General features: G+C 42.6%; 1 protein-coding gene across 1 annotated transcript in view; it reads left to right on the top strand.

The window, feature by feature from the left end:
* Positions 1-25,374, top strand: part of LOC126272457 (NADPH oxidase 5) — a 1,112,602-nt gene that overhangs the window by 744,916 nt on the left and 342,312 nt on the right. Inside the window, exon 3 of the mRNA XM_049975335.1 lies at positions 6,989-7,083. Coding sequence (XP_049831292.1) covers positions 6,989-7,083 — 95 coding nt within the window. The remainder of the gene's footprint in view (positions 1-6,988; positions 7,084-25,374) is intronic.

Here is a 25,374-nt window from a genome sequence, read left to right as displayed (position 1 = left end):
TATAGCACTTCCGTACCTTTCGTGTGGTCTCTCAAGAACTAATTTCATGCCCTGTATTTTTGGTCTATGGCTAGTTGGTGCCCTGTGCGTTTCTTGTAACACTAAAACATCACAGTTGTTTCGTTTGCACATGTCAGATAATAAAATTTTCTTATTTACAGATAAGCCTTCAATATTGCAGGAAGTTATCGCCAGTGATGGTCTTGATAAAGCCCTTTTTTGAGTCTCTTCGGAGAGCTGTTTTGGCATCTTTGGTTTTGGTGCTCCGGTGTTTGCAGGATTGGCCGACTAGGTCGTTTCCAGGGGACACCCGATTGCTTGTTGTTCGAATGGTGAACGCAATCTTCGTGGAGGCTCCTGCAGTGTCCCCCACTATGCGATGTACGACATATTATGCACTCGTAAGTCAGAAAAAGTGCGGTATGCATGCTCACCGTTACAAGAAAGCTAGCATTATCACTTCGCCAGAAGATGATGATTATGTCACTCGTCGAAACGTTGCAGTTTGAAGACACCGCCAACCGGCTGAAAGGCCGAGAACTCTTCGCCGACAGTATCTAGATTTTTCAAACTTCCTTTGAATTAGTGTTTTGTTCTGCGTGGCCTGAATAAGTAGAAATCAAGATTCACGTTGTATACCCCACGCTGACACAAATATCTACAGTCTGTCTTTGTTCACTATGCTGCTCAATAATATAAACAGCTTGATTTTCGTCATGATTATAGCTTGTATACTGCCATTAATGAAGGACAAGTTTGCTACGGTATGAGGTATTTGTGCTTTATGTGCAGTGGAAGTCGACTCAATGGTAAGGATGCCCCAAGTAGAGCAGAAAATAGTCGGAGTCGAATTGTTGGCGCATTCAGATCCATTCCCACTGTACTGAGCGTCCGCCAAACTAACAGCAAGGACGAAGTTGTACTTACCGTTACGGTCATGTGAATATATTCGCTGCTGCTGGTCTAAACCATCTGTGTGCTACCATCTTCCATACACTGGTTTCGCAATCAAACACGTCACTTTCGTAACATCACAGCTACATCTAAATCTACAGCACGCAAATCACCTTACTATGTGTGGTGGAGAGTTCCATCGTTCCTATTTCCCTGTTCAAGTCGCGAATGGTGTGTGGGATGAATGATTGTCGGCAAGTATCGGTATGAAATTCGTCGCTGAACGAAGCCGTGATGAATCGTGCTGCTCTTCGTTGGAATTTCCCTATCTCTTCTACTAAGCCAACCAAGTAAGGGTTATTAATCCAGTCTGGTATAGAATCTAGACTAACAATACTTAAGAATCTGTCGAACGACAGACTGATTTATAATCGGTCCAACGAGTGTTTCTTTCGCGAATGAATTACGTTTCCTCAAGATTCCTCTAATGAAACTCAGACCACTAAGGTCGCAGGTTCGAATACTGCCTCGGGCATGGATGTGTGTGATGTCCTTAGGTTAGTTAAGTTTAAGTAGTTTTAAGTTCTAGGGTACTAATGACCCCAGAAGTTGAGTCCCATAGTGCTCAGAGCCATTTGAACCATTTGAAACTCAGTCTTGCAATCTGATTTTCCTACGCTATTTTGACATGGCCATTCCTACTGTTCCTCCTAGGGCTTTTAGGCTCCTACTATTTCCAGTGCTTCATTTAAATAGTACAGTCAGACAATAATCAGTCTCTTATGTCTTTATGCTAGGACAGCTACTGAAATAAACAGTTGGATAAACGAACTGAAGGACGTCAAAAAAGTAGGTTTAACCTACGAAAATGAAGATGGGCGGCACACCTTGCATCTATACCAGAGTTTTCCACAATGTGTTCCGCGGAACACCAGTGTTCCGCGAAAAGTGAATCAGTGCCTCGCAAAAAAGCTATTAACAATATGGCATTTTGTTTTTCGACATTTTGACGATAATAATTTTTTAAAACGTTATAAAAATTACTTTCTTATAATTACATTATACCTGAAGTAACCAGCAAATAAAACAATTTTTCTCATTTATTTACGTTTTATTAACCTTCAAAATAAACGAGGTGTTCCGTCAAAGTGCCTGGATTCTCGAAGTGTTCCGTCCGAGGAAACGTTTGGGAACCACAGATCCAAATGAATGGATAGTAAACAGCCAAAAGATGACATTGACTGAATTCCTAGAGATAATAAAAAGACCGAGTATATCTAATAGGCGATTGATGGGATAGCATTATAAAACATTCAGCAGCAGCAAGGATAGGTGCTACTGACCGCAATGCATGCGAAAGTGTGGAAGAGGCCTTTTATCCGACAGAGGACGTCGGGTGGCTCCCGCCGCGTTGCTACTTCTCGTCCTATTTGGTGATGAAGCTAGTCAATACGAATGTTTCCATAATTCAGTGTTGTCATTAACTTGTTACATTACGTCGCTAATTTCCTGTTACTAATGATCAATTAGTAAATCCCTTGTAAGATAATTTGTTTACGTGGGAAATTGACGTGGAGAAAGATAGAAGAGTGGTAGCGTAAGGTCTCTACGGTTATGTCATATCTTGTGGGTTTTTTAGCAGACTACAGATGAGTTTTTCTTGAGTATTATTTTTACGTGTCTTTCTGGTAGTCGCGATAGTAAGACAGCAAATCTAATTTCTGTTTGCACGATCCCTCTGCAATAATTGCACTCAATTGCTGTTTGTCTGAGAGTCTATCCGAAATTTCCATTTAGGCGAGAGTTTCTATAGCGGTCAGATTATGTTTTCTCTACTTGGATACACATACATCGATTACAGCTTCATAGTGTCTGTCGTTAAGTACTGTGAACAAAACGACAAGTACTACAGAGAAAAGATTAAAATATTGACAATTAAATACGAATTAACGCGACAAGCGCAACAAGTCTCATTTGAAGCTGATTTTTTTCCATTAATTACAACCACGATTATATGCTCGGAAACATGTAACAATACAACAGTGGTCTAGTAACCAACACCCCTAATACACTACTGGCCATTAAAATTACTACACCACGAATATGACGTGCTAGAGACGCGAAATTTACCAGTCAGGAAGGAGATGCTGTCAAATGCAAATGATTAGCTTTTCAGAGCATTCACACAAGGTTGTCGCCGGTGGCGAAACCTACAACGTGCTGACATGAGGAAAGTTTCCAACCGATTTCTCATACACAAACAGAAGTAGACCGGCGTTGCCTGGTGAAACGTTGTTGAGATGCCTCGTTTAAGGTGGAGAAATGCGTACCATCACGTTTCCGACTTTCATAAAGGTCGGATTGTAGCCTATCGCGATTGCGGTTTATCGTATCGCGACATTGCTGCTCGCGTTGGTCGAGATCCAATGACTGTTAGCAGAATATGCAATCGGTGGGTTCAGGAGGATAATACGGAACGCCGAGCTGGATCCCAACGACCTCGTATCAATAGCAGTCGAGATGATAGGCATCTTATCCGTATGGCTGTAACGGATTGTGCATCCACGTCTCGATCCCTGAGTCAACAGATGGGGACGTTTGCAAGACAACAACCCCATCTTCACGAACAGTTCGACGACATTTGCAGTAGCATGGACTATCAGCTCGGAGACCATGGCTGCGGTTACCCCTGACGCTGCATCACAGACAGGAGCGCCTGCGATGGTGTACTCAACGACGAACCTGGGTGCATGAATGGCATAACGTCATTTTTTCAGATGAATCCAGGTTCTGTTTACAGCATCATGATGATCGCATCCGTGTTTGGCGACATCGCGGTGAACGCACATTGGGAGCGTGTATTCGTCATCGCCATACTGGCGTAACACCCGGCATGATGGTATGGGGTGCCATTGGTTACACGTCTCGGTCACCTCTCGTTCGCATTGGCGGAACTTTGAACAGTGGACGTTACATTTCAGATGTGTTACGACCCGTGGCTCTATCCTTCATTCGATACCTGCGAAACCCTACATTTCAGCAGGATAATGCACGACCGCATGTTGCAGGTCCAGTACAGGCGTTTCTGGATACAGAAAATGTTCGACTGCTTCCCTGGCCAGCACATTCTCCAGATCTCTCACCAAAAGAAAACGTCTGGTCAATGGTGGCCGAGCAACTGGCTCGTCACAATACGCCAGTCACTACTCTTGATGAACTATGGTATCGTGTTGAAGCTACATGGGCAGTTGTACCTGTACACGCTATCCAAGCTCTGTTTGACTCAATGCCCAGACGTATCAAGGCCATTATTACGGCCAGAGGTGGTTGTTGTGGGTACTGATTTCTCAGGATCTATGCACCCAAACTGCGTGAAAATCTAATCAGATGTCAGTTCTAGTATAATATATACGTCCAATGAATACCCGTTTGTCATCTGTTTTTCTTCTTGGTGTAGCAGTTTTGATGGCCAGTAGTGTATTTATAGATAGCTGATTCTAGTCTTAAAGTTTAAACAATTGTCCAGATATCAGCGTATTTACTGTCATAAACTTTTGTCTTCGATTCTACTGAAGAGGTATTGGTTGTCCGTCTTCTAACTATCCTGTTGCGGCCCGCCATGAATTCCTAAAATGGTTCAAATGGTTCTGAGCACTATGGGACTATAATCTGAGGTCATCAGTCCCCTAGAACGTAGTTATACTCAAACCTAACTAACCTAAGGACATCACACACGTCCATGCCCGAGGCAGGATTCGAACCTGCGACCGTAACGGTCGGGCGGTCCCAGATCGAAGCGCCTAGAACCACTCGACCACACCGGCCAGTATGAGTTCTTCCCTTGTGATAACCTTTTCATCGCAAAGTAGCACTTCCACTCTACGTTCTCAGTTATTTGTTGAATATATTCCAGTCTCTGTATTCCCCTACAGCTTTCACCCTTTACAGCTCTCTCCCATACTCTGATGCTTTAACGTATTTCTTCTCATCCTGTTCCTCCTACCTGTCTCTGTTTTTCGTACGTTCCTCCCTTCGCCGATTCCGTTAAGAACCTCCTCTTTCCTTACCTTATTATTCCTCTAATTTCCAACATCCTCCTGTAGCACCACATCTCAAAAACTTCGATTCTCTTCTTTACGGATTTCCCACTATCCGTACACTACCGTGAGCCAAACTTACATCCTAGGCTCCTTTTAGATTGAACTTCAGGCCTCGATTACAAAATAAATTTATTACTGTTCGTTACATGTTGTGGCTGATGCCATCTATTGAAGGAAGTCTTTGCTCACAAACATACTGAGCTGAGATTCAAATGAGAGACCACGCATAACTTAATAATACAATAGGCTTACATAATAACTGCGGACTACTATATGGAGTTCTTTCCTTCAGTAACAGCTTATTTTAATGAAATTTACACTTCTGAATATTGCTCTTATTTCTTATTGTTATTATTATGTACTTTGGCTTGCGGAGTATGTATGTAGATGTAGATGTACTTTTGCTTTATTGAATGATCAGTAATTGAGGGTATTAGATGTACTCTATCCTTAAGAGATAAGTTAGATTTTTGTTTTACTTCTCAGTTCCATTATATTACCATATTCTAAAGGATTGTAACAGCTTACAAGTTATTGAGAGCAGACAGTTCGACTGATCAAAGAGAATCTGATTTCATACGTCACGTATTGCTAGTTTAATATGTAAATAAGGTTGCGTGCGGGGCACCAACTCGGAATTAAGAACTGGTTTCTTGTTCTGTGTCATAAACAATAGCGAACGAGTGGGTAGAGTATGGGGCATTTGTGAGTGATATTATAAACAGTAGCTGAGTCCAATGCAAAAGGAATGCCTGCCGAAACTCAAAACTCGTTCACGTTTATGTTACGATCTCTTTGTCAGGCAATGAATGCTAAAACCAGCATAATGAAGGTACCTGTTTACGTAAGAAATAGTTTGTGGTGGCTTCGATCAACCTGAAGATTTTGTTCCCACGTCTCAAATACCAAGGAAGTCAGACACACGTCAGGTACATATACATATATTCTATTATCACTCACATTACATTCATATGTCCTCATCTCACGGATCATTGTATTACCTTTTATTTTCTTCTTTTAGAATAGTTGAAAATGTCTGCGATGGTAAAGAAAAAGGGTCCGTTTTTACTATCAAAACATTTCTTTCTAGCAGTCACGTTTCCATTTGCTTAATTCAGGCAGCACACGGAGCACTTCGGTAATTATTATGAATGTCAAGTTATTGTTTTTACTTTCCATTACATTTGAAAATTTAAATGATATGCTTGATGTCTTCTAAATCGTACAGCATTTGGGCAATTTCACTGAAAAGCAAACACGCGGGACAGTGAATTCTGTGAGTGATGATACGCATGCGTTAGTTTCTACAAACTCCGTAATTAAAATTTGCAATACTTAAAACGATACTATGCGGAAAAGCCGACATATCTGGGTGATTTTTTTTTAAGAAAACAGAATGAGTTTAAAGTTGTAATGTTCTGTTGACGATATCACTGGAGACGGAATACAAGCTGAATTGGCGGAAAGAAATATCCCAACTGTTATCTTATGCGTTTTACGGAAACGACGGAAAACTTAAATCAGGATATCCGGTCGGAGATATAATACGGCGCCCTGCCGAGTACGAAGTAAGTTTGGTAATCATTGCGCCCCCTCGTTTGATGTCATTTTTTAGACTCAGAAGGATGTTTCACTAAAGCAGCTAATAAATTACAGTCTTCTTGCATTTTTCATGACGATGTTTCCACGTAATGTCAATTTTTGAGCTAATATACATGCATAGAGCCGCTAAAGCTTTATTTTTTTACCTTTTCTAAAAAATGTAGTGATTGCAACGGAATGCTACTCATAAGGCTTCCAGTGGCATCTGACGTTTTCTTGTTCTTTTCATTATAACCTTTGCTGTTTTCTGACGTTCCTTGGGCTGAATGATTGCGAAGATGCTACGTGTCCATTTAATTTTAAATTTACAGTTTAGCAATAACTTTACCTCTACATGTTGACTGTCGATGTTTTGTAATCAGATACCAATACAACTGTTTTTTTGGTTGCAGGAGTTGCTGGAGCGAGTATTCAAGCTGTTCGATCTGGACAGAGATGGAGTCCTTCGGCAGGACGACTGGATAGAATTTCTGAAAGAGCGATTGACGTGAGTACCAATATTTGTTTACAATTCTTGCAACTTCGTGATGCTGTATTATTGTCTAAGAGCTCATCTTTTCCATTCGAAGAAACTAAAGAAAAAGTCGTCATTTTTGGCTGAGGGACACAGAGGGTTCTTCGCCTACCTAACTGGAAAAGGTTCCATCCTTAGCCCACACTGGTTTCCCTTGTGATATATCTCTTAAGTCTATGTTTCAGTGAACATTAACGTAATGAGTGCGTGTGATGTTGAGTTTTAAAGTACAAGGTGGAACACGATACTGGCATACAGACTACTTTTCTCGCATAGCGTTGGAGGGCCGCCGAAATTAACGACCTAATCCGTTCGAACGGATTACCAACTATAGCGTCACATACCAATACTGCATGAGACACTACGGGAAAGTTTGGAATTCAGCCTAGGATACGAGAGTGCAATATGATTATTAAGATGCATATGCCAACACCACGTCTCCTCTGGGTTGGCGAAATCACAATAACTGTCTTTTGCAACTGGATTTCGTGCTAGATATTTCCGGGTCGAGCTTCTCCGTACTAAGATGTTTCAGTAACCACGACCATAAACATATGCCGAAAAAACTGAATAACATATTAAAACATTCAAATCAGGTAAAAGCATTCATTGTTATTGATCTTCATGGGGAATAATCAATTTAGCACGTTCGTCAGTGTTTAAGGACACAGTAAAAGTTTCAGGACATGTTCGTCAGACAGAAAAAGTATGTTGTATGGTGTGCGGTCCGAAAAAACTTTATTACAATGTCAGAAATTATTTGATACATATGTTCATTGTATGTCAGTAACAGAAAACATAGAGGAACGGAAGGTACCGGCATACGACAAGAAAGTCATTCTTATGTGAAATGTCAAAATGCGCTATGTTAACAATGTTACGTGTATCAACCAGCAGTCGCATTAAATCATGGATGCGTTGATATACCGCTGCACTATTACGTATGGTTTCGATGACTTCCAAAATATGAAATCGAGGACACTGTTGCTGATAGTCGGATTTGATACACAGAAACTTATAAATATTTCCACTAATAGTCTAGAGGATTTATGTCCAAAGGGAACTTTATCCAGTTCTTCCTATACATCTGCCACGGAATCCAATATGAACATTAGTAAACAGTGCTGTGTTCGTCAAATTCGTAGAGACCACTTAAATAGTTGATGCTTGCTATAAGTAACGTGATACGATGTGTCGCATGTCAACATCACTTTCATGAAATGAACTACAAAACGCTGGCGGTGAATCTACATAAACTCAACCAGACGTAACCGGGAGGGCATCGTGAACTTAGTTTCATGTCGTATTGTTGTATGTTGTGTTCGTGTGTGTAACTGATAGCGCGTTTTGAACATTTCATGTAACAAATAAGTTCTTGCCGTAGCTGGTACCTTCTGTTCCTGTACGCTTACTATGATAAATGCTGCGTGAGGAGGTGTAGAAAAATGGTTCTAATATGTAACTAAAGAGTTTCCGAACCAATGACTGTCTATTTCCTCCTTCTATACAGGTTCTGTCCCAAAAGCTGTAACAATAACATTTTAAAGGAATTTATTGGTTTTTAATGTACAAAACCTTAAAAATATTGAAAGTACATTCCTTCCGAATCCATGCATCTCTCTCACCACTTAGACCAGTCGCCATAGGCTTCTTGGAGTGCGTCACCCGCACCTCCATAAGGTAGCGCACCGAAGCCTCTTACCCACTCCAACGACCTGTGTTTCAGGGTCGTACTAGAAAATCCATGTCACGTTGCCTGTCACTACTCTGTTACAAAAATTAGAGTAACTTTCGCGACGTTCACTTCTCGTATCACTTCACGGATTTCCTCTTGTTCATCGGTCTCAATTTTTGGGACCGTGTTTGCGCACACCTTTCTCATCGCCACTTCGCCTCTCAAAATGAGATAAACATTCGATTTTGACATATTAAAATCCTCTGCTATCATTCTTAGTCTCAGGTGTCTACCGCTGTTCAAAAATTTTGGTACTTTCTCCACATTTTCGTACCTTTGGTGTCGTAAAAGACGCAGGAAGCGCTTTTTGTCGTTTCTGGAACGTCTTGTGCTACTCGTAAATTCTTAACTGGGGCGTAGTTTCCTCTCCGAAGGCTTCCCGAATCAGGACCACCGTCGCAGAGCCCGATTTTTTTAGTTTAATGCAAAAATTGATTGCATATCACTGCTCGAATAACAGCTGCATCTTGAATCTCGACGCGACACAAAAGAACGCTACTGGTGAAACGCGATCCTCACCCTGTCACTACCTGAAACGATTGAGCCAAGTAGCATTCGTTAGCCCTGAAAAATTCGATATGAGTATTTTATGCAAGTATTTAATACCGAAATCTCAGTAGACTGTTTTCGATGGAATATAATTACGTTGTGATAGAGAAAGGTTATGTTATCTGTACAGTTCGATCCTAGATTTTGTGTGTTTGGAGAGCTGGTATAACGTGAAAAGTTAACGCCGCTGTCGTTTTGAAAGGAAGTCGCTGAGGTGAATTGCAGGATTGTCTTTCAACGTTCCTCGTGAATTCGAATCCGGTGAATTAACTACTTTGAAACTTGAATCGGCAACGCCAGCATTTGCAGCGCCGAGACTACTGTCATACAAAACTGTTGAAGAGAGATAACAATAATCTCCATCCGGTACTAGCACTCCAGACTCGCTTGGATAGCCATGTGTGTTAAAGTGCCGCTTTAGAGACAGGGAGATGCCCTAGCACTGGATCGAATTCGTCTGTCGAATTAGCGACCGGGGTCGATGAACTGGCCAGCCGGATGTGGTTTTCAGGCAGTTTCCGACATCCCACTATGTGAATACCAGCCTGATATCCAAGTCCGGCCTCAGTTGCACGATTCGCAAAGATTTAGAAAACCTTTGCTCGCTTTCATATGAATAACATTACACGCAGACAGTTGTAGTAGAGGGTAATGGAGTGGCAAGAGGAAGGGCCTCTAACCACATCTACATTAATCATGCCAAGTTCTTTAATAACCATGCCGGCCCTCCGCTGATGCGGGACGAAGGCACAAGAAAAAGAAGTACTAGCACACCGAGATTATTATTAATAAAAAAAATTATTAGTTACCTCAGTACAATCAAAGTCATGAGGAATTCACATCTTCCGAGAGAGGTGGTGTTGTGGTGGAGGTACTCGCTTTCGGGAGACATGAAACTCAAATCCCCTTTCAGTATCCTGACTGAAGCTTTCCGCGATTTCCCTCGTGACGCCCCCCCCCCCCCTCCCAAAGAACGGTTTCAACAGGACACTAAACCTTATTCTTCCTTCATTTGCTCTTCAATTTCTCACCACAGACGTGAAATTTGGTGATGACTATTAACATGGATACGGATGGCCACATTGTGGCTGTAAGTTGATATTACTGCATCAGAAATAACACTGGACAGCAAGAAAATAACATTAAAATACGATTATATACGAAAATTGTACAACTGGACATAGGGTTGTAGAAAAGTCATTTCGTCAGGTCACTGTCTTGGGAATATCTAAAGCCGCTGATATGCAAGTTGTCTACTAGTAGTCAAAGAGTTGGATGTATATTTCTCATTCGCCACATCCCGTAAAGTGGTTTGAATAATGAAGATGTAAATTTGAAAGACCGTGGACGCTAATTTATAAAACAGGTGGCAGTCTAAGGCGGCATTAGAAAAGATAGTGAGGTAAGTGCATGTGATTCAGAGCGTGAACTTAACCACACGTCATTGCAATTGTGATTTCTCAAATGGCTCCCTCTGCGTATCCAGTTGTAGACATCCTTAGTGCCGACTTCATTGGACATAAGATCAAAGTGCATTAACCATGTAACAATTGACGGAACACTATAGTCAGATGAATCATCGCAAAGATGTTTGTGCAGTGATATGAAGGGATAATGTTCTTGACACATTTATTTGAGAAGCCCTACAAGCTGGTAATGGAGGACATATTCAAGGGCTATCGTCGAACGTATATTTGCTATTGAAGGAATCATGAAAAAGATGGGCTACTTCTGTTAATTAGTTACCTCTACTGCCCGTTAAACACCAATGGGGAGTTAAATTTTCATCTTTCTCTCTTTATTTTCAGAACCGATTATGTGTATAACTGTGACGTCGAAATGTGTTCGTTACCAATAATGTGCATCTACATGATCAGAAAATGTCTGAAACGCTTGTAGGGATGTTGCACGGCACATTTACTGAGACATGAACGTTAACAAAAATTTTGAGACGTTGCGCAGTTTCCGAGATATTTAACACTGAAGTTAGCCAAACAGGTGGTCGTGCACGCAAGTTCAAGTTTAAGCTAACCAAACAAAGTACTCGTTGGGCAACATCGGCCCTGCTAGGTCGCTTGAAAGTGAATGCGCGACGCCACGATTGGTTAATTTCAAACCTACATACCTCAGAAACTGCGCAGCGTATCGAAATTTTTCATAACGTTGATGTCTCAGTACAACCTGCCCTGCAACATCCCTATAAGCGTTCCAGACGCTTTCTGCTCACCTTGTATATTTCACCTTCATAGCTCAGCTGATGAGAATATTACTCGCGGAACACCGCTTTCAGGTTCCGTTTCGCCACTCACCCAATTTCCCAGAACCTTCGCTCTGTGGAAGGGAAACCAAAATACGTCTCTCGGCTTATCCGCAGGTACTCGATCCTTTCTGAGAAAACGGCCGTCATAGTTTCCGACGAAATTTAGATGTCATTGCCCTGCTATCAACCCAGCGTAAACTGGTGGCATAGTGGCTAGCGTCACGACGTCTCACGTCCGTGTCTCGTATTCGAAACCCGATTGTTGCTTCTATTTATTTTATTTTATTCTGGTTTTCTTTATCAATTATATACCCATTCCCATAGAAGGTTACTACTCAGTAATGTTTCTTAGCAATTAAGGATACGAGGGCATTATGTTAATTGTAAAATTACAGCTGGATGTCAGAATAAGTGTCACACATTTACTCCATAATAAATGTGTGTATGGTATTTTCAGTGCTTACAAGCATTTTAAATTGTCATAATACTATATTTCATTCTGACATAAACTATTAATTCTTATATTTTATCCTTACGTTTATTCTTCAGGAAGATTTGAATGATACCGATCGTAGAAACATTCGAAACGTAGAAATTCCGATAATCACGAGCTTCGTATGAAGGCAGGTTTGCCGCAACGACATTTCTTCGTATGAATCTTACTCGGGGAAGAAACGTCGTTAATATTGCTGAAGTTTTCACGTGTTGGCAATAATGTCGCGGAAAACTACGCGCAATGGATCACTTTTCCGAAAACTGGCGCTAGCAATTGATTATTCAATGAAAACAGTTTCAAATAATTTTTCAATTTTTTTTTAAATTCATTCACCAGGCATGCAATTAGTAGGCGAATAATGACAACGTAATTTCAGTATACTCTGGAAAGCATTCGTGTACTAATCTTTTGCGGTCATGAGAAGTGAACAATTTGAAAAGTAAAATGAGAAACAAAACCTATTATCGGATTTCGAACACGGGGTGCAAAAGTGTGAATCTACATAGTCAGCCATTGCACCATCGCTTCAGATGGATTATCATAAACTTTGACCGTCGTTTTCTCTAAAAAGTCGAGCATCTACCTATAACACGAGACACGCGTTGGCTTATTTTGACCCCTGTTCCACTGAGCGAAGTTCCCGATAAATCGAGTTACAGCAGTCACCCTGTTCTCTTCGCGAATGAATAGTCATTCTGAAACCGTATACATTCGTCTACAATTAACTCGAATTGCACAGTCCACTGTGAAAAAATATGGCATTAAATCTGGCGGTGTCAGCGTTCGCTTCACTTGGCTGGTGAAGCTGTTGAGTATCGAGTAAGAATTCCAGACTCGCCGAGCTGCTCATTGCATCCCAAGACGTCGGCCGTCACGAATGCTGCACGTGCCGTCACGTTGTAGAGCACGAATTTCCTCCCCATTGTTTCGTCAAGTTTCTCTATTTATACGAACACAGACCGGCATACATTAAGACAGGGAAGCGTTCCAGTGTAGCTATTTTGATGTCATGACAACGGCACGACAGAAAGTACGTTCAGATGTTTACATCACATGCTTTAACAGATCCACCGGGAAGGAGAGCGTTCTAAGAATAGTTTCCCAGTCTTGGTGAGTGATTATATTTCAGCAGTATACAAAAAGTGGTGTAATGTTTGTTCTGCAACCGAAGAAAGAGTGCTGTGATCTTCCTATGAATCATGAGTCCTCTGCAGTTGAATGCATGGCGAATCTTTTTTATGATGTACTATAGCGTCTGCTTACAAGTGACATTCATGCTCTTCTTTAAATAACTATTATTCTGTAGGAAATTGTCGCAATCTTAACCAGCAGTGTTCTCCCTGTCGACCTTCAATTATTAAGTAATGAGTCTGCTGTACAGTTTTCTACCGTTCTCTGTCTTGTTTTGTGTGAGTCCTTTTATCTTAAAATAACTTCTGCAGTGAACACACTCTTTCACCTTATTTAGGTGCCCTTATATTTGTCAGCTAATACTATTTTTGCGCTTTATTTCTCTTTCTAGTGCCAAGTAAACTGCACCTGAATTCCTCTCACATTAAGCTGTCCGTAATACTGGTATAGGTCTTTCATTGACAATCCTCTCTTTCTGTCTTGTTTCTCATAGCCTTTATTCCTTGTCTTCACTGGATCGACATGTTGATCTGGATTTGGGAATATTAGTGGTAGAGGTTGACCGGATGCCCTTCCTGTCACCGCCATTCACCCCTCACCCCTCCCTCGCTCCTATCTCGATACGAAATCTGTGCACCGGGACTGTCTGCTTCCAGTTGTGTCCCACATGAAAGTGTGCGAACGTTCTTCTAAATGATTAAGAACCTTGTAACTAAGGTGGGACGTGGGTATCAGCGCGTATTCACTTTGCCGCATGTGGGAAACTGCAACTTTCCTCGCTTGTTCTCTCTAATAACCCGTCCATTCAAAATACCTGTCCACATAATTTTATGGTTCATATATGGCGTCCCCTTTCAAATATTTGCAGGCTATTCCCTTGTTATTTTTCAACGCCCTCGTTCCACTTTAAAACCACGTTTTGTGCCAGAGGCACAGTTTCAGAAGCGTTATCTTTCAATGGAAATCTTCAACTGTTGCTCACCTCTTTTTCTGTTCCCAAAGTAAAAAATAAGGCCTTTTGGTTTCTCCGTTGCTTTAGGCATCTTGTTCTATATGTTCGTATATAGTTAGGCAGCAGTATTCTTGCACTTTCCATATATTAATGATTAGCAAATCATTGTTCTCGTTTCTCCACCTTTATATCTTTCTCTTTTATGCGTCTTTAATCCTTAATCCAAATATAAGCTGTCCACTGTATTTTTTCACCTTAATATTACTTTCGGCTAGAGTTGTGGTTCGAACCTACAATCGTATCTTTGAATCAGATCTCATCTAGTTCATGTGTCCACTCTAGAAACAGAGCGTAGAGCATTCAGAATGCAGCGGTTATTTGATTTTGTATGTTCTTTAAATTGCTATCCCAACCTAATATTTCAGTAATTTGATAGTTTCACACCTAGTCACATTTAAGCAGTTCTCATTCTTGCAGGAATTTATTTTTCTATCACTTACACATGTCTTGCAAATCCTGCTTACATTATGCTATTTTTTCAAGCAGTTTCTCGTAAGCTGAAAATAATTATATTGTGATAGTTTTCTTTTCCTCAGTCGCTGAGCATCACATCGAACTTTACTTCTAAAGGCTCTGAATTATCACTTATGATCATGTTTATATAAAAGCTGTGTACTAAAAACGGGGCTAGAGCAGTTCTGAATAAATGTAAATATGCATGAGAGTGCTTTGGCGATGTATTTTACTGAGGTTGTTGTATTTGATGTATGTAGTGACAATAACAGTACCCATTGTCTTGTTCAGGTACTTTTTTTTCATTTCATCCATTACAAATTGATGGGGAAATACTACGACTATAAATATAATGGTTTTGTTTATAAAATAACTTTTTCTGTTGCCAGTCACGAGTTTCTTTTATATATTTCGCGCATTACTCGTTTCGGGAAATGATAGTCATTTTCAAATTAGCTTTTTGTGCATTTTGGCATTCATTCGTGATGATTTTTCAATGTGTGAGGTGCTGAATCATTCTGTTGCTTTATGTTTTATGCAGAAACTTAATCATATTAAACATCACTCACACAATTTACAGAGCACAGCAGACCCTGAAAATAGCAACATACAATGATAAAAAGTCGCAGACATCTTTGGAATTGTTTGTTATTTCCAATGCGTACAGACCACTGTAGACGAAAAACGAACTTGAAAATGAGACTCATTTCACGCATCTTGCAAGAAATAAATAAAAGAATATCGTGATTGGCAGCAGCAAAATTAATTTTTTAAACAAAACTATTGTTCAGGTACATATTGTGAACGTGATGAACTCGCGTATCGATCGAGAGAATGAAACATTGTATCCTGTGTTATTTAGGTGACCTGCTACTATTCACTGAAATATACGACCTGAAAAAAAGTCAAGCGCCCAGAAGGCGAGGAGGAAACGAAATGAAACGTCATTGGTTAGGAGGGTATGTGATGTTATTATGGTGATCACAAAATCGACTCAATTTCACTAAGAACTTTGTAGCATAGGCCCCCCTTTTCCTGAGGTAAGATGGTATATGGTATCATGGATACGAACGAGCTGGTTCCACACATGAGAATACCTTAACACCACGCAAAGAGATCATAAAGGCAGGTGCTATGAGTGGAATTGCATTGTCCCGTTGAAAAATCGCAACACGATACTTTCGCTTGAGAGGTATCACAGGAGGACGCACGATGTCCGTAACGTGCCGTCAGAGTTCCCCCAAATGCTGCCAACCGTGATCTGAAGTCATACCCGATGGCTCCCCACACCATGACGCCAAGAGTAAGAACGCTGTCTCTCCCAGACATTGGAAGAATGGAACCCGTCCCTATATCGCCGTCATACTTGCCGACGATGGTCGTTGGGGGTAGCGCAGAACAGCGCTTCATCGCTGAACACGATAGGACGCTATTCATCAACAGTCCATGCTACCCGACCACACTACCGATCAAGAAATCCCTTTGTTTGCAGCTTATGCGTGGGACGGAATTTCCCTGGTACGACTGCTGTTCAAATTGATTCAGTGATGCTGGATGATATAAACTCCCCATAGATTACGGATAATTGCAGAATGTGGTGCTATAAAACGCCACTGTTTCCTGCTCATGTACCCCGACATCAATGTGGTATATGATCACCATGCACACGTACACAGGTCGCACAACGGGTTGGCATACTATGGATCAGTCGGAGCTCCTGAAGTGTCGTAGGGGTTTGAAGACTTGCAGCGATACATCAACCGAGAGCATCCCATACGTACTTGATGCGGTTTAGGTCTGGAGAACGGGCAGGTCACTCCATTCGCCTGATATCTTCTGTTTCAAGGTACTCCTCCAAGATGGCAGCTGGTGGAGCCGTGCGTTATCATCCATCAGGAGTAAGGTGGGACCCACTGCACCCCTGAAAAGGCGGACATACTGGGGCAAAATAACGTCCCGATACACCTGACCTGTTACAGTTCCTCTGTCAAAGACATGCAGGGGTGTACGTGCACCAATCATAATCCCAACCCACGCCATCAAATCACGACCTCCATACTGGTCCCTTTGAAGGACATTCAGCAATTGGTACCTGGTTCCTGGTTCACACCAGATAAAAACGCGGCGAGAATCACTATTCAGACTATTCCTGGACTCGTCCGTGAACATAACCTGGGACCACTGTTTCAATGACCATGTACTGTGTTCTTGACACCAGGCTTTACGGGCTCTCCTGTGACCAGGGATCAGTGGAATGCACCTTGAAGGTCTCCGGGCGAATGAACCATGTCTGTTCAGTCGTCTGTAGACTGTGTGTCTGGAGACAACTGTTCCAGTGGCTGCGGTAAGGTCCCGAACAAGGCTACCTGCAGCACTCCGTTGCCGTCTGCGGGCAATGATGGTGAGATATCGCTCTTCTTGTGGTGTTGTACACTGTGGGCGTCCCGTACTGTAGTGCCTGGAAACGTTACTGTGTGCTGGAATCGTTGCCACATTTTGTGGCGCGCGGAGGGCCCGTGCTACGACCTGCTGTGTTTGACCAGCCTCCAGTCGCCCAAGTATTCTACCCCTCATAACGTCATCAACATGTGTTCTTTGAGCCATTTTCAACACACAGTCACCATTAGCACGTCTAAAAACGTCTGCACACTTGCTCCCTGCACCGTAGTCTAACATGCACCAACACACCGCTGCGTATGTGGGCTGCTGCCAGCGCCACCGAGCGACAACTGCATGTCAAATGCACCGCATGGTCATACCCTGAGATGATTTAAACCCACAAACCACCCACCACAGGGTTGTTTCACCATGTATCAGCATTATTGTTAATTTACGAGCACGAGTGTAGATTGTAGCAAGAAGTTCGTTACTTGTTCTCGGATGGCAGGCGCAGATGTGAAGTGATTACGATGTGTTTGACGCGGAACACGGCGATCCTCCCTTAGGGTGGTCAGATGTGGTAGACCGGTTGCTTGACGACAGTTATGCCTGCCCTCACGTTCCTATGCAGTCCATCATCAAGCCACTGTCACCTGCAAATACCCCATCAATCTGGATATTTGCGCGATTTCACTCGCCGGAGACTCATGCTGAGTCCTCTTTCAAACCCCAGCAGGCGCTGGAAAGGCTGCTCACATGAGTACGTGGCATCTGCTTATCGTTCACAATGACGCTTTTTACTCCTCTTATGTATCCTACCACGCCTGGTAACAACGATAAACACGAACAACATTAATGCACTCTCGTGGCCGCTGTACCTGTGACAGAGAATTACAAATCTAATCATTTACATAAACGCCGGTGGGACGCATGTGTAGGAAATTACATTGAAATCCGACGATATTTTCTGGATGCATCACGTTTTTTGCCAGGGAGTCTTTATTGCAGTAGTTGATTCTTAAATAACTGACGTAATACACGTTTTCAAGGAAAGAAAAAACTTTTAGTACGTCATTCTGTTTCACGTTTTTCAGTGTTGGGAAAGCTAACAACATGAGGGTGTTTAGGCCATTTTGGCTCTGTTTTCTACGTGTGATAAAAGACAAGACAGCAGCATATGGAAGATATTGCTGAAATATTTAACTGGCGCAGCAGTCATGAAGCAGGGGATTATCACGGATGCAAGTGTTTCTCCACATTATGTCGTTAGGAGAGGTACAGAACTTGTTTCCCTCATCTTCTCCGAGTCAACAACTCGGATAAAATTCGTTCCCATCAACACGATTGACCATTAAGATACGTTAACGATCTCGTCTAAGCCGTCGCTACAGGAGCAAGTCCATTTACACTCCGTTCCGCTTTTAAACTGCAGCGAAACGACAACGCTAGAGGAAATACTCTTGGGTTATCAAGGTGTATCAGTAACGAATTTGCATAGTTATGTAGGCCCACCTAATGACCCATGTTGGTTTTAAATTTCTTGCCTGGAATTGCAAGGTTTGACACTACCTATCAGTTCAGCTTACACATTACAATGCTACCAAGTGTCCTTTTGATGTCTGGAAGCAATGGTCTCGGAACACCGCATTTACCCCAACGTTAGACAACGTTCGTGGCTCACTAGCAACGTTCGTGGCTCAGAAAACACATCGTGCACAGAGGCAGCAGTATCGTAAAAAGAACTCACTGTCAGTAAAAAAACAGTTATTGTCTGTATAATGGAAATCATTCTATGAAATTACAGGATACTTCAATCAGTTTATAAACCCCGTAGTTAGCGAGTAATTTATTTACTTTGCGTAGGACGAATAGCGTCTCAGATGTTACCGACTGACGCCGCGTTGATCTTAATGCAGCAACTCAAACGCCGTCGAGAATAACTCTCAGAGTATGAGTGTCCCGAGTAACTGTCATGGTTTTATATTACTCAGGCTATGACGGCCCCTGAGAAACGACTGGCCGGCTATATTTCTTTGTCCCGGCGGTCCGTGCGGAAGGAATGCTAATTAAACATAACTCCTCCCGTCCTCTTATTTAGTAGCTTCATTACACATTTTTCCCTTTGATGTCGGCGTGGTGATTAACGCACTTTGATTAAATGGCAGCTGTCTAAAGACTGTTATAATACTGAATCACATGTATATAGTCTCCTTAAGCCTCTGGTTCCTAGTACTGACCAGACACTCCGAGAATACATTACGATCATTTGTAACCTAATACCGGCATGGGCGGACTTGGATTATGCAGATAACACATTCGCAGCTGTGGATTATGTGGGGAACCTGTTTGATATCCTAACGTGCGGAAGGGGATTGCCTGCACGGAGGCATCGATCTGAAATTCTGTCACCGCAGGAGAGAAATTAAAATCCCAGTTACGAAAAACTTCAGTAAATGTCATAAATTCAGACTGAAGAAGATATCTGCAAGAACTACTGTTCTACAAACCTGAGCAATTACAGTCCACACTGTCAAATAGTTATTTAAAATAAGTGTGAGAGCTGCAAAATTATAGACAATGTGCTGAGAATGATAGTTAACAGGTTTGTAGGTAGATTAGATTAGGTTAGATTAGATTAGTTTCTCGTTCCATAGATTCGTGCTGAGGAGATCCTCGTGGATGTGGAACATGTCAATTTTTTTTAAGCTGAAGTAGTGTAAATTAATCAGAATCAGTGTTCGATCAAATATCAGCAGTTACAGTTCCGTGCTGAAATACACCAAGAAACTTACACAGTTAGATTTCAAATTTTTTTGCATCATTTTGCGCAAATACTAATACCCAAGAGCTCTACCGAAATCAAAAAAGAGGAGACATATCGTGCATGTTACGTGAAGAATTAATCATGAGAAAGCCTTGTGGAAAATGAGTTCCGCATTTCCTGCAAGTTGTTTTCATCCCTGAAGTGCTATTCTTGAAGGCTTGACAAAATAGGACTGCGTACATCAGTTCCGAAAAATACATCAGTGACACAATTGGTTCAAATGGCTCTGAGCAGCATGGTACTTAACATCTGAGGTCATCAGTCCCCACAACCCATTAGTGATGCTATTAAGTTGATTTGTAAGGAGCAGCCAATTCCTATTATTTCTAATTCTCTTGTTTTTAATTTAATGATTTCTTTGGCTGTTTGAGTAACTTTCCCTTACTTAACTTATATATGTTCTTTTCCTTTCTTAAACCCAACTAACCTAAGGGCATCACAAAGATCCATGCCCGAGGCAGGATTCGAACATGCGACCGTAGCGGTCACGCGGTCCAGACTGTAGCGCCTACAACCGCTCGGCTACTCCGACCGGCTCAGTGACACACAGGCGCGTCATCAGTACACGTGTAGCTGCAGTAACTTTTAGGTATGATAATGGCTGCAAATCCGCAATCGATAATCAATTTTAATAAAGCAAAATATAACCATTACTCTTAAAATCTAATCAAAGGCAGTAATTCACTATCAAGTCTTGCAGTTCTCTCTTGGTTTTTATTCACCATAATCAACATTGCATTGAAATCAAGAGACGGTACGTCTCCCAATTGAAAGTGAATGTAAGGGATTCTGCCAAAACCAGGGGTTCCTCCCTCGCTTATTTATCGCTGGCAGATGAAAAGTAAACTTGAAGTAAGGTATAAAGGCTCAGAGTAGGTGTTGGATCTTTCGCACGCTCGTGGTCTTGCGTCTCCGGTGGAAGATGTTCCCGCAGGCAGCGGCGAGGCCCGGAAGGCGCTGAAAGCACGCAGCAGATAACGGCCGCTTTGCGCGGCCAGGACGCCATTACTCTGCCCGGCCTCCATCTCGCGCCCGCAATCCTTCCCAGCGTACTTGTTGGCGCCTCGCACGCCGACAAGACACAATCTCCAAGACGTATGGCCCTTTCGCACTTGAGCTATTGCGCGTTAGCCCGTTTACAACGGCAGTAGGTTTGACGCGATGTTATTAGTTTATTCTCGATTCACACGTAGACTGACCGCCAGTTAATTGCGAGTGTTTGCAAGGAGCCCATGTCTGAATCGTACAGAAACCGCAAGTGCCACGCTTTAAAGTAACATGACCGAGAGGGAAGGATAATGCATCACAGCAGGCGTGTATTAAGACCGTGTTCTGAGTTGATTAATCGCTACTGAGTGCTTAGGACCGTGGGAATGAAATTTTCAGACGCATACCAGATTACAGGTTCTTGAGTAAATCGTCATTAATGTTGTCTTTACCTGCATGGCTTGTTCCCACCAACTTCCCAGTTTGTCGAATCATTTCATTCAAAAATGGCTCTGAGTACTATGGGACTTAACTGCTGAGGTCATCAGTCCCCTAGAACTTAGAACTACTTAAACCTAACTAACCTAAGGACATCACACACATCCATGCCCGTGGCTGGATTCGAACCAGCGACCGTAGCGATCGCTAGGTTCCAGACTGTAGCGCCTAGAACCGCTAGGCCGCCCTGGCTGACGTCATTTCATGGACACTGTGTTCTTTACAGAATGCACCCCGACTGACAGTTCCTTTTTTGCGGACAATATTTTGACTGACCTTGTCGTCCTCGACAGATACTACGAGCACACTCATAAGATGATCTCTGGCGGCACCTGATGGAAGACACTTGGGCCAGTTATCGAAGTACAATGAATAGCTCTGCTTGATACCCAAAAACATTCCGCTTACCTACCCCACCAGAGAAAACCTCAAAATTCACTACACTCTTCCATAATGAATTTCTCAGTCTGCAGCAGAACGCGCGTGACATTGACATTTTCTTGAGGATTAAAGCTCTGTCTCAGAAAGAAACTCAAAAGGCAGGGTTCCATGTTAGAGTACTGGTCCAGAACCCAACCTTAATTTGACAGTAATATGCAAAACAAGGCATTCTCGAAACAACTCGTAGATAGTGGCTAAACCATCTTCTCGAATGACCTTTCTCTCGGCCATGCTAATCAAGAAGTACAAAGGAAAACACTTCTGTGAAGTTTGGGAAGTATCAGAGAAGTTCACATAGAACTGAAACTGTAAGTCTACAGGCTTTCGTGGACGTTGTCACTGAAGTTAAAATCTTCTGGGTTATTAAAAATGTTCAAATGTGTGTGAAATCTTAAGGGACCTAACTGCTAAGGTCATCAGTCCCTAAGCTTACACACTACTTAACCTAAATTATCTTAAGGACAAACACACACACCCAAGCCCGAGGGAGGATTCCAACCTCCGCCGAGATCAGCCGCACAGTCTGGGTTATTAGGCCACGTCATGTTTCTTCTAAAATGTTCGACGTTTCGACCCCTCAGCTGGGATCTTCCTCAGGATCTTTTGGTGTTCACTACTGCTAGAAAGTGAGCTGAGGGGTCGAAACTTCGAACATTTTAGAAGAAACATGACGCGGTCTAATAACCCAGAAGATTTTAACTTCAGAACTGAAACTGTGAGGGCGGATCATGTCGTGTCTGGAAAACTTCTAAAGGCCAAATTACAGGTTGGTTGGAGTCACGGTCAGGCTCCCAGTTTTAATTTCCCAAGAAGTTTCATGTCTTTACACTGGGTTGCGCTGAGGAGGTCAATGGTGAGTGGCGTTAATCGCGTGTATCACTTGTGGCACCACTACAGTACCAATCAGGTTCATCTGTTCTCGCTACGTTGCTGAGAACCGCCTTCCAGGTCAACGGTTATAACAGCTCTCCACTAACTGTGTAGCGGAATGTATGTTGTGTCCTTCAACAATCGCATCATCCATTCTCACTCGTAAATGATGAACGAAAAATCTATAGTCGGTATTTCTCTGTCAAAGCCAGAATATAACTAATTTAACTCTCTCTGTCACTATTGTTAATACGTCTGTGGGGCGGGAGCTGTTTCTTAACTCGTCTGAAAGCCTCACTCTCCGAAACCTAAGAAGACACCTATCCGCGGTTCACTTTTTTTTCTACCGTCTTACAGACATTTCAAAGGCGCTGTCGCATTGACAAACAGACCCTTCGGATTATTCAACACAGCTTGCCCTTTCCTCGTACAATGTCCTGCGCCATGGACGAAAGGCATCAGGCAGATTCCGTATTCCTAGATTTACTGGAATGCGTTTGATACAGTGCCGCACTGCAGACTGTTAACGGAGGTCCGAGGGTAGGAATAGGTTCTCAGATTGTTTGTGGCTTGAAGAAATCTTAAATAATAGAACACAGTACGTTATCCGGGACGGTGAGTGGTTATCAGAGGCAAGGATATCGTGATGGCTGGCCCAGGAAATGTGATAGGACTGCTCTTGTCCTCCACGTACGTAAACGATCTGACGGATAGGGTGAGCAGCAATCTGCGACTCTTTACATATAACGCTGTAGTGTACGCCAAAGAGTGGTCATTGAGTGACTGTAGGAGGGTACAGGATGGTAAAAAGAATTTCTGTTCTAGCTCTAAATCTAGGAAATATGAAGTTAATGCGGATGAGCAAGAAAAACAATCACGTAATGTTCGAATGAAGTATTAATGGAATACTCCTCGACACTGCCACATCGATTAAATACCTAAGCGTAGCGTCGCTTGCGTACCACTTATCCCACATCACCGCCATTTGCGACTTCAGTGGTGTCAAGCAACAGCTCATTTATGGGCAGGATGGAGGTCTCTTGTGTTTTATAATGAAAGCTGGTTCTGCCTCGGTGCCAATGACGGCCGCGTGTTGGCTAGGAGGAGGCCAGTTGAGGACATGCAACAAACCTGTCTGCGTGCCAGACACACTGGATTTATACCTCGAGCTATAGTCTGGGGTACTATTTCGTATAACAGCAGGATCTCTCTCGTGGTTATCCCACTCATCCTGCCCACAAAAATTGTACATCAAATGGTTTAAATGACTCTGAGCACTATGGGACTTAACTGCTGAGGTCATCAGTCCCCTAGAACTTAGAACTAACAGCTGACCTGCGTGGATGAGCGGTTATATGCGCTTCAGTTTGGAACCGCGCGACCGCTACGGTCGCAGGTTCGAATCCTGCCTCGAGCATGGATATGTGTGATGTGATCACTGATGTTTCACTTCTGAATACCATGGCACGTAGCAGATGAAAGCGAGCAACATACAATATTCCAGAATGACTTTCACTCTGCTGCCGAGATTTTACTGATTTGCAACTTTTTGGGAGGTTAAAACTTTGTGTCACACCGGGACTCGAATCTGGGCTCCTTGCTTTCGTGAGCGATTGCTCTACTGACTGTGCTTTCGACGCTACCGTGCTTCCAGGAGTGCCACGCCCAGAGGTTATAGAAGACAACTTCTGTAGCTTGGTACATAGGAAAAGCGGTATTGGCGTATCCACAACTGTGAGAACGAGTTGTGGGTCGTGTGTCGTGTGTGAGTAGCTTCGTCGTCAGAGCACTTGTCCACGTACCGAAAGGTCTTAGCTTGACTACCCTTGAGGCTTACAGTTCTAATCTGCCACAAAGTTTCAAGGCAAACAACCAGGGCCAGTGGAGAAAACAGTACACAGTTTCTGTATAAAATTCAGAGTGGTACGATCCAGCTCTGCATCTGTTTTTAATTTTATTTTAATCGACATTACTTATTTCGTAATCTTTTAACAGGACAGCACCCGTGGTCTAACGGCAGCCGGCACGGTAGCTCAGCATGTTTGGTCAGAGGGTTACGCGCCCTCTGTAATAAAAAAAAACTGAGTCAATCGATCAAAAACGAACATAAAAGGATGTCTTACGACGTCCGCCCCGAGCAGATGCAACGAACATAAGAGAACAAAATGAGACTAAAAAAAAAGGTAGCGTCTTTGATTCGTAATGAAAAACGTCTTCGGTCCCGGGTTCGATCCCCGCCGTTGCCTAAATTTTGATAAATAATCAGCATTGGCGGCCGAAGACTTCCGGCATAAGAAGTCAGCCTCATTCTACCAACGGCCTTGTCAAAGAGGGCGGAGGAGCGGATAGAGGTTCAGGATACTCTCTTGTCCTAGGGGTGGGAAATTGCCCCTAAAGGCGGAAGAATCAGCAATGATCAACGACATGAGGATGCATAAGGCAATGGAAACCACTGCATTAAAGACACGTAACGTGTATCCACAGGACATGTGGCCTGTAGTTGAAGAAGTGTCATGATGATCTCTCCATTGGCAAAAGATTCCGGAATAGTCCCCCATTGGGATCTCCGGGAGGGGACTGCCAAGGGGGAGGTTACCATGAGAAAAAGATTGAAAAATCAACGAAAGGA

This window comes from Schistocerca gregaria, chromosome 5 (genome assembly GCF_023897955.1).
Source record: "Schistocerca gregaria isolate iqSchGreg1 chromosome 5, iqSchGreg1.2, whole genome shotgun sequence".
Lineage (NCBI taxonomy): Eukaryota > Metazoa > Arthropoda > Insecta > Orthoptera > Acrididae > Schistocerca > Schistocerca gregaria.
This window is presented reverse-complemented; position numbering and strand designations above follow the sequence as displayed.